We start from the raw sequence: 13,652 nt of genomic DNA on the forward strand, positions 1-13,652 counted from the left end.
GTCCGGGAATTGTAGGCGGTGAGGAGAGCCTGCGAAGCCTTCTTGCCAAGGCTCGCCCACCGCTCGATCCTGGTTCGTATGGACAACACAGCGGCGGTCTTTTACCTCAACAAGCAGGGTGGAGCGTGATCGCCTCCCCTCTGCAGAAGCCCTGCAACTTTGGCATTTGTGCGTCACCCGCGATATCACACCTCAGGCGGAATACCTCCCGGGGTGCAAAAACCTGCTAGCGGACATGCTGAGCAGATCCTTTGGAGCCCACGAGTGGACGCTCAAGGACTCTGCTCTCCGCCAGGTTTTCCGCAGGTGGGGTTATCCCCGCCTAGACCTGTTCGCCTCGGCACGAAATGCCAAGTGCAGGAACTACTGTTCCCTGCTGGGGCTGGGGAAATATTCCCTGGGGGATGCCCTGACGACCGTGTGGCCAGAGTGCATTCTCTATGCTTTTCCCCCATTTCCCCTAATTTCCAGGGTATTGACCAGAGCGAGGACCTTTTGGTCCTCGATCATTCTCATAGCCCCCAGGTGGCCCAGACAGTTCTGGTTCCCCATCCTAGTGGACATGCTTATCCAAGACCCAATAGCACTCCCTCCAATCCGGGACCTGCTAGCTCAACCTGGGGCAAGGGGATCATGGTTCACCCGGATCTCCGGTCTCTCCACCTAACGGCATGGTTTATCCGTGGTTGAGCCAACCAGAAAGGGAATGTTCCCAAGAGGTTCAGATGGTCCTCCTCAGTAGCAGGAAACCCTCTACTAGACGGTCGTACGCTGCCAAGTAGCGGCGCTTCTCGTCTTGGGCGTCCCGAAGAAGAGTACACCCGTCCTCGGCTCCTATTCCAACTGTTCTTGACTATCTTTTCCAGCTTCGGTCTAGTGGACTATCTTTTTCTTCTATTAAAGTCCATGTGACATCTCTCTCCGCCTTCCATGTTGGTATGGCAGGAGTCTCTCTTTTTTCTAACTCGGTGATTAAAAGGTTTCTTACTGGCTTGGAAAAGTTGTATCCCTCAGTGAGGGCCCCGCTTCCCGCCTGGGACCTTAAAGTGGTCCTCCACAGGCTTATGCTACCCCCCTTTGAACCACTGGCCACGTGTTCCCTGCAGCACCTTTCATTGAAGGTTGCTTTCATCGTGGCCATTACATCGGCTCGAAGGGTGTCGGAACTAAGGGCGCTAACTGTAGACCCGCCCTACCTTGTTTTTTCTCATAACAATGTAAGGCTACGGCCTCATCCAGCCTTCCTCCCGAAGGTGGTATCACCATTCCACCTGTCCCAGGAGATTTATCTCCCGTTTTTTTTCCCAGAACCTCACGCCTCCTCTAAGGAGCGGGTGCTTCACTCCCTGGACGCCAAGCGGGCACTGGCATTCTATATTAACAGAACCAAGCTGTTCCATAAATCACAACAATTGTTTGTTGCGTTTGGGGACAGGGTGAAAGGGTCGCCTATTTCGACACAAAGGCTATCAAGATGGGTGGCGCAGTGCATCATGGAATGTTATCAACTGGCTGGTAAAACCCCACCCAGGGTGAAGGCACACTCTACCAGGGCGCAGGCGTCCTCGGTGGCCTTTGGTGCCCAGGTACCAATCACAGAAATTTGCAGGGCGGCCACATGGTCTTCCCTTCACATGTTTACAGCGCACTATGGGCTACCACAGTAGGCCAGGGAGGATGCAGGGTTGGGCTCTGCAGTCCTCGAATCTGTGATGTAAATATGTAAATATATCCTGTTGTTATTGTTCTTAATATATGCCTTATCAGTGTTGGATGGTTCAAATAAATCCGTTTATTGTTCACCTTCCTTCATGACTCTGGTGGTATGACTGCTCCGACCCCTCCTCCGTGGGGTTAGCTTGGTAGTCACCTACTTCGAATGGACATGAGCAACCACTCGAAGAAGAAAAGAACGGTTACTTACCTGTAACTGTTGTTCTTCGAGATGTGTTGCTCATGTCCATTCAACTCCCACCCTACCTCCCCTTCGTCGGAGTGTCCGGCAAGAAGGAACTGAGGTGGGGCAGCGCCGGCAGGGGTACTTATGCCCTGCCATGGCGGTGCCACTCCAGGGGGTGCCCTGCTGGCGCTACGGGTACCGCTAGGGAAAACGCTCCGGAAGACGCGGTGCGCACACCTACTTTGAATGGACATGAGCAACACATCTCGAAGAACAACAGTTACAGGTAAGTGACCGTTCTTTTTGCATTTCCACCACTGAAGAGGGAGTTCCTAAAGATGCACACAGCGTGCACCTTTTCCAGCATTGATGTTGGTGAAACAGCCCTTTTGATCCTCCAGTACCTGCTGCACCCATCAAGAAGTACCCCTGGTGTTTATGTGCTTCTTGGCAAGGTGGTTGGGTGCCAAGATGGGATATGAGTTCTGTCTGTCGTCTTACCACAGTTATGGAATCCCATTGCGGCAAAGCCGTCCACTGTGTCATCCACATTTCCCAGATTCACAACCCTCCATAGCAGAATGGTATTGATGGCTTTGGCTGCTTGTAAAACAGCAGCCCTCAGTGTAGATTTCCTCACTCGAAATTGATTCTCAACTGACCAGTAGCTTTCCAGTTTTGCAAGCTTCCACAGGGCAATTACCACACGCTTCTCCACTGTCAATGGGTCTCAGTCGTGTGTCTCTGCACTTTGCCGCGGGGGAAAGCAATTCACAAAGTTCTATGAAAGTGGCCTTGCACGTTTGGAAGTTTTGTAGTACTGCTGATTGTCTCATACCTGCAGTACTATGCAGTCCTACCAATCTGTGCTTGTGTGATGGCACCAGAGCCAATTCTATTAACTCAAAGGCTCGCATGAACATTGTGTTCACGGCATCCTGTGATTCATCCTTTTGCAGGAGTGCCATGCGTACGCTCTTGATATACTCCATTAGGTGCAGCAAGTTAAAAATTATCACAATGATTTGATGTACAACAGGATCCACGGGGGAGTTCATGCCCATACTTCGATGGAGTCTGCATAGGTAACCAGGGCCAAAAAGGGCATTAAAAAAACTTGTTGATTTCAAGCAAGGGGGGTGGGAGTAGATGAATGCATTATGGAATGCTGATGATATGAACCCACAGCTACCTGCTGCACTGTTATACTCCCTGTGCATGCTGGGACCAAAACCCAGAATGCAAAGTGGTACAGGCATAGTGGGATCGCTTACGGCAGTCTCCTTGCTAGGCCTAACTTTAAACTAAGTTGAGTTTTGCCCACAGTGGTGGATACGGGCCTTCAGCTTTACAAAATTGGGCAGTAAGAAATCAACCTTAACAAATTCAACTTTACTAAGGTCATGTTTATATTACGAGATAATCTCATTTTAGAACCAGATTTTCTGGTCTTCACAATTCATATAAGTTAAGACTAGAAGGGTTTTTAGATGTATACCAGGGGTTCTCATTGCCTTGCAGTCCCCTTCTGATCTTCCCCCTCTAAAAAACTATACACCACCAGGTGGGAGGGGAAACTAAAGCTTGACCCCAAACAACCCCTGCTGGTGAGGCTTGGAGATGGGACAAAGCCCAAGCCCCACTGATTGGAGGGAGTTAAAGTCCAAGTGTATCAGCCCAAAGTGGGAGGGCCTTTATTTTCAGCCCTCTCATTTGGGCTTTGCCTTGGGTGATGGGCCCCAGGTCCCAGCAATCCTAAGCCCTAGTGATTCTATTAAACTTATGTCAACACCTACACAGGCATGCACCAACAGTTCCTGCCCACTTCCTTAGCAGATCAGTGCAGTGGTTGCTAAGCTGTTCCATCCCAGGAGCAGCTGGGCAGCCACCATATGGAGCTGGAGCTGCGGCCAGAGTGGGCTGCGTGGCAGCTGCTGGAGCCTGGGATGTGGTTCTAAAAATGGCTACGACTCCAGCCCCGGCAAGTGGGGCAGTTGCCAGTTACATGGCCGCACCCCATATGCCAAGGCTGGAACTGGAGCTGCAGTGCTATTTTTAGTACCATGGTTTTGGCACCAGCAGCTGCCACGCAGCCCTTGGCCCCAGCTGCTCCTGGGCTGGGGCCAGGTATTCAAAATAGCATTGCGGCCCCAGCTTCAGCCTCGGCACGCGGGGCAGCCACCCGCCCTGCTGCTCAGTCCTGGTACTAGGGGGCTAGAGGGGGTTGAGGGGTGCAGGTCTCAGGAAGGCAGAAGGTGAGGGAAGGGGTAGGGGGAGAACTAAAGGGAATGGGGGGTGAGGAGAGGAAGGGGCTTATACTGAGGGGAAAGGAGAGGGCCAGGGCAAGAGAAGAAAGGGGAAGGCACCGAGGGGCAGGATGGAAGAGACACAATTGCCAGGGGGCCAAGAAGAGACAGTGAGGAGAAGGGGAAGGTGTCACTAGAGGTGGGTTAAGGGACGGGGCAGGGTGATGCTGGAAGTTGAGAGGGGAAAGGCAGTGGGGGCAAGAGGAAGGAAGAGGAGTGGGGAGGGGTGGTGCCTGGAGAAGAGGGGTTGAAAGGAGGGGTAGTCATGAGGAAGGCAGGGGATGGAGCAAGTTATGTGATGGTGTAGAGGGGCATGAGGAGAACTGGGGCATAGGGTCGTGAGGGGGTGGACACCAGGGAGAAAGAGGGCAAGGAAGGCTGGTGTTGGGAGGGCAAGGACAGTGAGGGAAGGGGGAAGCACCAGGAGAGTGCAGGGGGTAAGAGAAGGTGCAGGTGCCAGAGGGATTGTGGGGGTGAAGTAGAACGGAAGCCACAGGGAGGGGAGTGGAGGGATGGGCACCAGAGGGCAGAGGAGAGAGGCAGTGCAAGTGGGTAGAAGGAGGTGTTAGGAGAGGGGCAGCTACAGATGATCAGAATGAGGCTAGAGGAGTGGTGGGCAGTGGAGGGAAAGGTTGGGTGCAGTGGTCAGAGAGGATGGGGAGGGAGACAGGTCCCGGGGGCTGAGGAGAGTGAGAAGGGCAGAAGCCAGGACAGCAGAGCAGGGTGGGGGGCCAGTAGCGGGCAGCAACAGGCACCAGGGGAGCAGATGGGGCAAGGGGAGGGTGAGAGACATGGCAGCAGAGGAGAAAAGGGAGAGGTTTATAAGATATTTGTTAATAACTTGGGTGCCACGGTGGTACACATCCGAACAAGCGCACATGACCTCAATAGTGGTGCACAAGACAACTCACCCAACTCATGGATAGAAAAACTTAGAGGGAACACTGCTCAGCACCCCTTACTCACGCCAGTTTGAGACGTGACACTGCCATTGTCATTGACCCCAGCGCCTCCTGGACTAACACAGGAACTTAATGCCAAAAGCTCCAACTTTGATATTGACTTCCACTCTGGTACCAATGGGGGCATGATGTTTGCCAGGCATGTCAAACTCGAGGCCTACTGAGGGCCACACAAACAAAAACCGATAGCTTTCAGGGCCCCAATGTACTTCTATTGGAAAGTCATAATTATTATTATAGATTGTTTTAGGTATATTGTATAATAATTTTTCAGGTCTTGTTTGAATATAATAATTTAATATGTACAATTATTTGCTTATACTTTTTAAATATAAATTTAATGTGCTTTTTAATTATTTTTATATGATACATAACTTGTTTTATTGAAATAAAAACAAGTATAGACCAAAACAATAAAGGGAGAGACTCATATTTTAGAATAATTGCTTCAGCCTGGCAAACAATAGCCTTAGAATTTTATTTAAAGAAACACAGTGTAAACCAGGTACATGCTGATCTTTTTCTTTTGCCTTGGAATTTAAATTTGACATCTGTGTTGGCTGCCTTATTCTGCATCCATACCCTCTTCCCCTGCCTGTTCTAAGTGTCTATTTGTCCCCAGAAGGATTACCAAAACAAATCAAGTGGCTTGCAAAGCTGACCTTTATGCTATCCTTAGGATTTCTTAAACTTTGCACTTTCAAAGGTACGTGTATTATTCTTACAGAGATAATCCATGCAACACTAACAAGTTAATTGCCCTTTGACTGATGTACAAGCGCATATTTATTAGCAATAGCGGTATGCCCCAGTTACCCTTGACTGGCTGGTACTACTTAGATATAATACTAGATCATTTCCTTTTCCTTTTTTATTTTTAAAGCAGATGTTTTTTGAGCCAAATGGGTATCTTCTCCTGTATGAACCTGTCTGGGGATTGAGGTCAGCTGGGGAGGCTTTGCTTCATGTTCCCCTACTTGTGGAGATAAGATTAACATCTGCGCGGAACAGGGCATTCTCAGCTTTTGCTCCCAGGCTGTGGAATTCTCATCCTTGGGATATTTGCTTGGCACCAACACTAGCATTGTTTTGGCATCAGGCTAAAGCCACCCTTTTTATTTGTGCTTTTATTAATGTTTGAGTTTGCATATGTGTGTTCCTCCTCTTTATATGTTGTTATCTGGTTAGGTCCCTCTGAGGTCTCATATTTTAAATATGTTTGTATTGTGTATATATTTTTTTGTAAGCCACCTCGAATATTTTAAATAGAAAGGTGGGGTAAAAATATTAAATAAATAAATAAAATAAATTGGAAACCCATCCCAAGTTAAGTCTATAGAGCAGAAAACGAAATGAGAGGTAAAATGTAAGATAGATATCAGGTGTGCAAAGTGGGAATTGATGAGCAAATAGCCAAAACATGACAAAAAATTGATAAAAGGAAACTTTTTTTTACCCAATTCATCTGTGGAACTCACTGCCATTAAATAGCAGTGAGGTCAAAAGTTTGTAAGATTTTTAAAAGGATGAAGGCTTATTGATAATGGAAACATCTAAAATACCATAGGTAGGATAAAAAACAGATTAAAACCCACTCATGTTTCAGGTCATAAGCCAGCCACAAACTGATGGGAGTAAAGAAGAAACTTTCCCTATCCAGATATAACTGTCCACTGTAGCTTCTTGTGGACATGTGCAAGCACACTCACACCCCATCCTATGACACATCTTGTATTGGCCACTTTTGTAGCTACAATATTGGACTAGACTAGAGGGTCCCATTGGCTGATTTGGCAATGCCTACATTCCAAGGAAATCATGATACACATATTAACACAGTACAGTTAGGTACTTAAAACTCAGGACATATTAAAATTAAACTGGGAACCACAAATCAGCCGTGTGTGTGTGTGTGTGTGTGTGTGTGTATATTATTGTACTCTTGATTCCATTCCATTCGGTGGAAAAAAACTGTGTGCTATCATATTATTTGAGAAACAGTATATGACACCGTGCAATTAACACTGACTTGTGTGCTAGTACAAGGGGAAGAGCTAAAGGGCTGTGGTTCAATGCCTTCCCCACCCCCTCCAGAGCCAGGCACCCCCACGCCTCCATAACCTAATTCCTCACTCCTCCCCCCAGAGCCAGGCACCACCAACTTAATGCCTCCCCCAGAGCCAGGCACTTCCAGTCCCCAACAAGCTAATACCTCCCCCAGAGCCAGGCACCCCCAATCTAATGCCTTCCTCCTCCCCCAGAGCCAGGCACTCCTCAGGCACCCCCAACCTAATGCCTCCCCCAGAGCCAGGCACTCCCATCCCCCCAGCCTAATGCTTGGGTCCCGTTGCCGCCACACACTTCTTTCTCAGGCATTGGGGTAGCGTGAATACAGTGGCCAGCTGTGAGCAGGCGCTGGGCGCCGTGCGCAGAGCAGCCCTACTGGCCGTGAGCATATGCTGGGCGCCGTGCGCAGAGCAGTCCAGCTGTGAGCAGTCACTGCGGCACAGAGTGGCCTGGCTGGCTGTGATCTGTACTCCGAGTGGCCAGCGGGCTGCACTTTATTCTTTTATAAAATGTAGTGGCAGGCCACAAAAAACTTAGATTGGGCTGCACGCGGCCCTCAAGATGCGTGTTTGACATACCTGTTGTTCTTTGAGATGTGGTGTTCATGTCCTTTCTGATGATACTCACCTTCCTACCCCAATGTCAGAGTAGCCAGCAGGAAGGGTTGTCAAGGCTCTATATTGAAGACTTTTCCAATGCCATCCAGGGGGTGCCCAAGCCAACCCTATGACTAGTTGCTAGAGAAAAAATCTCCGAGCTAACGTCTCTAAGTGCACATAGACACCTATTTGGAATGGACATGAACAACACATTTTGAAGAACAACAGTTACGAGAAGGTACATAAACATTTTTTCTTCCGACAGCTTTTTTGTACTGTGACCCCTCAGAAAATGCTGTATTTACGACAGGGATGTTTTATAGGTAAGTCAGTGAGTTAGATGATCTACTTAAATCGTAGGCCCATACATATCAATCACACTGCTGTCTTGACACCTATTGATGGTTTGAGATATGGACATGCTCAGGTTTTGCCTTATGGACAAAAATAAAGTTATGGACTGGAAATTTAGATAACATCTCTGATTTTTATTTGATGTGTCCCATGTTTTCTTTAGTCTTACCATATGCTTTGAAAATAGTATAAAACCTCAAAGCTATAAACATCTTGGGAATGGAGTCCTTTTGTCACTCTGAACAAAAACAATGAAGAGTCCTGTGGGACCTTAGAGACTAACAGATTTATTAGGGCATAAATTTCTAGGGTAAAATCCACTTCATCAGATGAATTGGAGTGGAAGTTACTGAGGAGGGGTTTATATATTGTATTAATAAGACTAATAAAGTCAGGATGGAAGGGTTTTATTCATAGCATTTGGTGTGCAGCTGTGACTATCATGAGGGGAAATTGCTTTTGTAATGTCTTAACCAGTTGAGATCTTTATTCAGTCATAAATTGATTGTATTGAATTTGTAAATGAACTCACGTTCAGCTGTCTCCCTTTGTAATCAGGTTTTGAAATACTTTGAAGAAGGATGGCTGTTTTTCAAAACCATTACTGTGAATGTCCAGGGAGGTTAAAGTGTTCCCCTACAGATTTATGTATGTTACTATTCTTTATGTCTGATGTGTGTTCATTTATCCTTTGGCGTAGAGAGTATCTGGTTTGGCCAGGCTACATGGCAGAAGAGCATTGCTGGCACTTTGACATATCACGTTAGTGGATGTGAAGGTGTGGCTTATGTGGTTAGGTCCTTTGATGGTGGTGTTTGTATAAATATGTGAACAGAGTTGGCAACAGAGTTTGTTGCAGGAATAAGTTCCTGGGTAAGTGTTTCTGTGTTGTGTTGGCTGAACAAAATGTTACAGTTCCTTCAGATGTTCACATCTAAACATTGACTTACCACAGCTTTGAAACTTTGCTGTGCAGAAGAAAAAGGTGCTTTTAACAATATTAATTTAAATGAAACAAGGACAGAATTACAAATAGTTTCTTTACCTAGACAAATATTTTTTAGTAGTTTGCCTTCAAGACAGTACTGTAATGTATTTACATTTCTTTTGTCTCTCCTGCTTCTGGTTGCATACTTCTAGTTTTGAATGAGGTAGTAACTGAATAGTCAGCTCAGAAAACTAAGGTTCTGTTGGACTAGCCTTTTAGTATAGTGCAAGTTTTATAGGAAAGACCAACATCGCCTATGGTCCCTGGAACATTTTCTCAGATATACTGTAGATTTAACCATTTAATGTGGAAACAAAAACAATTGAATGTTGAGACTAAAAATTCTGAATTTGCTTACTATTCGCTAATTATTTACTTGTGGATTGCCCTTATCTTTGTAGATTATAATGACTGCTCAGTTTTACAGTTAGGAAGTCCACCATCTTTAACTCCATGAGAGATTCTACTTCTGTGAAATTCCACTGTGCTTTGTTCCTGTTCTACGTCCATTGTTTTTACTTAAGAAAGCTTTTGGGAAGGGATGAATGGCACATAAATAAATATTTTTGTCTTACTGTTTTTGAGGGCTCAGGTTATAAGGCTCTTTGCCTGGGACTGAAGCACTTGGGATGGGCTTGGTTCCTCTGCACCCAGGGCAGTGGGGCCTGGGCTTTGCCCCTTCCTCCCCCAGGGTGGTGAGGATTGGGCAGGCTGAGGGTGTTGAGTACTATTTGCTGTTTGAAAGGGGTCTTTCATAAATTGTATTTTCTGCAACTTGTCTTAACTTCATTCCTCATGGAAAGAATTCTGCAGGGTCTGGAGAGGAGTTGTCCTTTTAAGACTTGGAAGTTCCCTTTCTTCGTTGATAATGGGAGTCCCATACATTCAGAATTCTTCCATGCACAAATCAGAAGAGAGGCTGTTGGTTGGTTTGATAGCCATTTAAAATAGCTTTACTTGCATGATTTAAATATACATTTGAATGAGCCTCATCCAATTTTAATATCTGTGTCATGAACTGAAATAAGGGAAATAATGCAGTAGGGATGGGATTAGGGATGTTAGTTGTTTAAACGATTAATTGATACATTTGGTATTATCACTTAATAATAGGTAGGCGGTAGGAGCCAGTGCCCATAGGGAACCAACTTTAAGATGGCTCTCTGCGTGTGCCAGCTCCGGAAAATCACCTGCCGCCCCCCTTGCTGCCTCCCACAGAGGCAGCGAGGAAAGGGGGTAGGCGGGAACTGGAACCGGTGCTCAGGCAGAGGTGGCTTAAAAGCTGGCTCCCGCCTGTTCCTGCCCCCATGAGTAAAGGTGAAACCACTAAAATTTCAATTGGTTACATGTTTACAAAAAACACAATATTTAACATCCCTAGTAGGGATGTTCAGCAGGCTCTTTGTTTTTCTTTAATTGCATCCATTGTAGGTGACATTCTAATTGTGTGAACAATGTCTCTAAGCCTTATGTGTCCATTTTTAAGATAGAGTAATTTCTTATGTGACTAGCTTTGCAATTTATGGTACAATCTGGGTGTTATCAAAACCAATGGGAAAACTGTCAGCTTCAATGTGAACAGGCATGTGTCATTACCTGAAGCGCTGGATGCAACAATGGAGCCAATTTTAATGAGATCTAGATTTGTATGTTGAGTTTGGATGAAAAGCTGATGGAAGAGTTAATTATGATTGTATTTGGAATTAGCAAATATATTCAGAAGCAGTAACTATTATTGTGTTTAAGGCTTAAACAAATTCACCAGACACATAAGATTAGCTTGAGCATATCTGGGGTCACTGCCAGCAGGAACCATTGAAATACCTTAGTAAGGTGTTCATCTTCTCATTATAGCATCAAGCAGTGCAGGTGAAGGGAGGCAGGAGTCAGCACCCCACAAACACTGGTTCCACTTGCTCCGCAATCCCCCGTATCACAGGCAGCGGCACGGGAGGAGGAGAGGAAGGACAGGGCAAGTGGCTCTGCAGGAGCCAGAGCTCATGGGGAGCCATCTTAAAAACTAATACAGAGGCAGTAGGGGCAGGGCTGTGTGTAACCGAGTGGGTTAACCGATGAGATCAGGCTCATCGGTTAATCGTGTACTCGGTTACACGTTCACAACCCTAATCTTAATTAAAATATTTTTCCAGTAAAAATACTAAATTTTATTCTCATAAATGTTTCACTTTTTCAGGAGTAAGAAAATCTTAAGCAAGAAAAAACTGAAAAGGAAACAGAAGACCAAATCGAAAGTGAAAACACGAAACAAGGTAAATGATGTGGATCCATATGTTCATTTTCAAATAGACTACATATCTTTGCATAAACCAAAATAATTTCATGTGAGGTACTGATAAAAGAATGTTACCAAACATAGTAATATCTGATGTCTTTTTTAAGAAATAAAAACAGCAGTTTTTGCATCAGTCCCAATTCTCCATTTTGCCTAGTGCCTTGATTTTTAACAAATTTCTTTCTGACAATTGATGGTCCAGAGCGGAAAATACAAGTATCTCTGTATGAGAGAATATTGTGAGGTGAGACAGGTTGCTGTCAGCTATATGCATATAACCTGAAAAATTGATGTATCTATCAGAGGCGCAGTAGTTGGGGAGGACTGTCGGGCGCACATATGCCTGGAGGCTGGCTCTGCAGAGTCTCTTGCCCACTCCTACACTGCCTCCCACAGATACAGTGATACAGAGGCAGCACTGCAGAGTGTCAGGGGGCTCCAGGAGTGCATTGGCTGCTGGCCCTGCCCCTGGGGACTATCAAATAATTGTGTAACCAATTAGATTTTGTGCGGTTATGTGATTATTCAGTTAAACAATATTGAACAGCCCTACTAGAATTACTTCTAGAGACTGTAGAGGACATATCTGACCATAGCAGAGTTAAGTGTTTTAGTCAATGTGCAGAAAAAGGACTGGGGATTTCATCCCATTCCAGACTTGAGGAATCTGAAAAAATATATTGAGAAGTTTGTTTCCTATGTTAACGTTGGCCTCCATTGTTGCTGAGTTTTCAGTCATGGCTTGGTTTGTGACTCCATTATAAAATATATTCATCTTATAAATAATCAATTGAACAGCCATCAAAAGTATTTGAGGAAGCAGGGTATTTTCATTTACCCTAATTTGACGCCTGGTTATTTAAGGCTTCTGAGTATGACAGTCTATTAAACCACATTGTTTTTACAACCACCCTTTTCTTGCATCTGGCAGGCCTGGGTTCACTACGGACAAAGGCTGCTCCGTTGGAGGCAGCTCAGCCTTTCTCTGTGGGGAACTTGGGACCACCTCAGAGAGAGGCTGTTTTGTGGCAGCCTCCCCTTCCCCTGCTGCCATGCTGCTGCTTCTGATAGCATCAGCAATGTTGGTAAGGGGGTCAGGTGGCACTGCAGAGCTAGTTGTGGGGAGAGCTGGTTTTTAAGTCGGCTCTCAACAGTATTGGCTCCTGAGCAGATGCCCAAACACACATTTTGCAGGGAACAATGCCTGTAACCAAGATGATTCTTGGCATTTCTTTCTGGACACTAGATGGCTTAAAATTATATTGTTGAATGTTATACATTAATAGAAATGTCTGTACCTATAACCGTATGGTTGCATTCTACTATAGTAGTGGTGTCCAACATGCTAGCCATTAGCCACATGTGGCTATTTGGCTAGTTGTGTGTGGCTAGTTGGCTATAGCAATAGCCACTATCATGGCTACTGCTTCAGAACTGGTCAAGACATCATGGCACTTTAGCGGGGTGGGTAATAATTTTTGACCAGGGATCACTTCAGAATTTTGAAGTAGCCCCAGGTTGACCATATGGGGTGGGGCTTCAAGTAGAAGGGTAGGCCAGGACACTTCCATGCTTCTCCACCCACAGACCCTGATTGGCCTGGTGATGGGGGAACACGCAAAGTCTTTGTCTCCTCCCCTGCCCTCCCCCCCCCCTCCCCCACACCGAAGACAGATGGCGGTTCCCTCTAGGTCAGTGGTCTCCAAAATTTTTACAGCTAAAATCACTTTTTAAATGTCAGGGCAAGCCAAGGTCTTCCCCAAGACCCTACCCCTTCCTTGAGGCCCTTCCTTCTCCATTACCTCCTCTCCATCGCTTGCTGTCCCGTCCTTACTCACTCTCACTGTGTTGAGACAGGAGGTATGGGCTCTGGGGTGGGAATGAGGAATTTGGGTGTAGGAAGGGGTGAAAGGTGCAAGCTCTGGGAGGGAATTTACGTGAAGAAGGAGGTGGAGAAGGGGATGCTGGCTTGGGGAGAGGGCTCCAGGCTGGAGAGTGTTTGGGTCAGGTGGAGGGTTGGGGTGCTGAGCAAGCCACAGGCTTGTGAATGTGGGGGGTGCAGGAGTTTAGGTTGGGGTATATGAGGGGCTCAGGGCAGGGGATTTGGGTATATGATGGGCTCAGGGCACAGGTTTACATTGTGTGGGTGGTGCGGGAGTGTTGAGGCACAAGACTGGAGTGTG

General features: G+C 46.2%; 1 protein-coding gene across 19 annotated transcripts in view; it reads left to right on the forward strand.

Annotated features, from left to right (window-relative positions):
* Positions 1–13,652, forward strand: part of MYCBP2 (MYC binding protein 2) — a 376,578-nt gene that overhangs the window by 19,479 nt on the left and 343,447 nt on the right. For all 19 annotated transcript variants that reach the window (XM_075918843.2, XM_075918845.2, XM_075918849.2 and 16 more), the window contains exon 2: positions 11,371–11,446. In XM_075918843.2, coding sequence (XP_075774958.2) covers positions 11,371–11,446 — 76 coding nt within the window. The remainder of the gene's footprint in view (positions 1–11,370; positions 11,447–13,652) is intronic.

The sequence above is a fragment of the Pelodiscus sinensis genome, chromosome 1 (assembly GCF_052426305.1).
Source record: "Pelodiscus sinensis isolate ZL-2025 chromosome 1, ASM5242630v1, whole genome shotgun sequence".
In the NCBI taxonomy this organism is placed as follows: Eukaryota; Metazoa; Chordata; order Testudines; family Trionychidae; genus Pelodiscus; species Pelodiscus sinensis.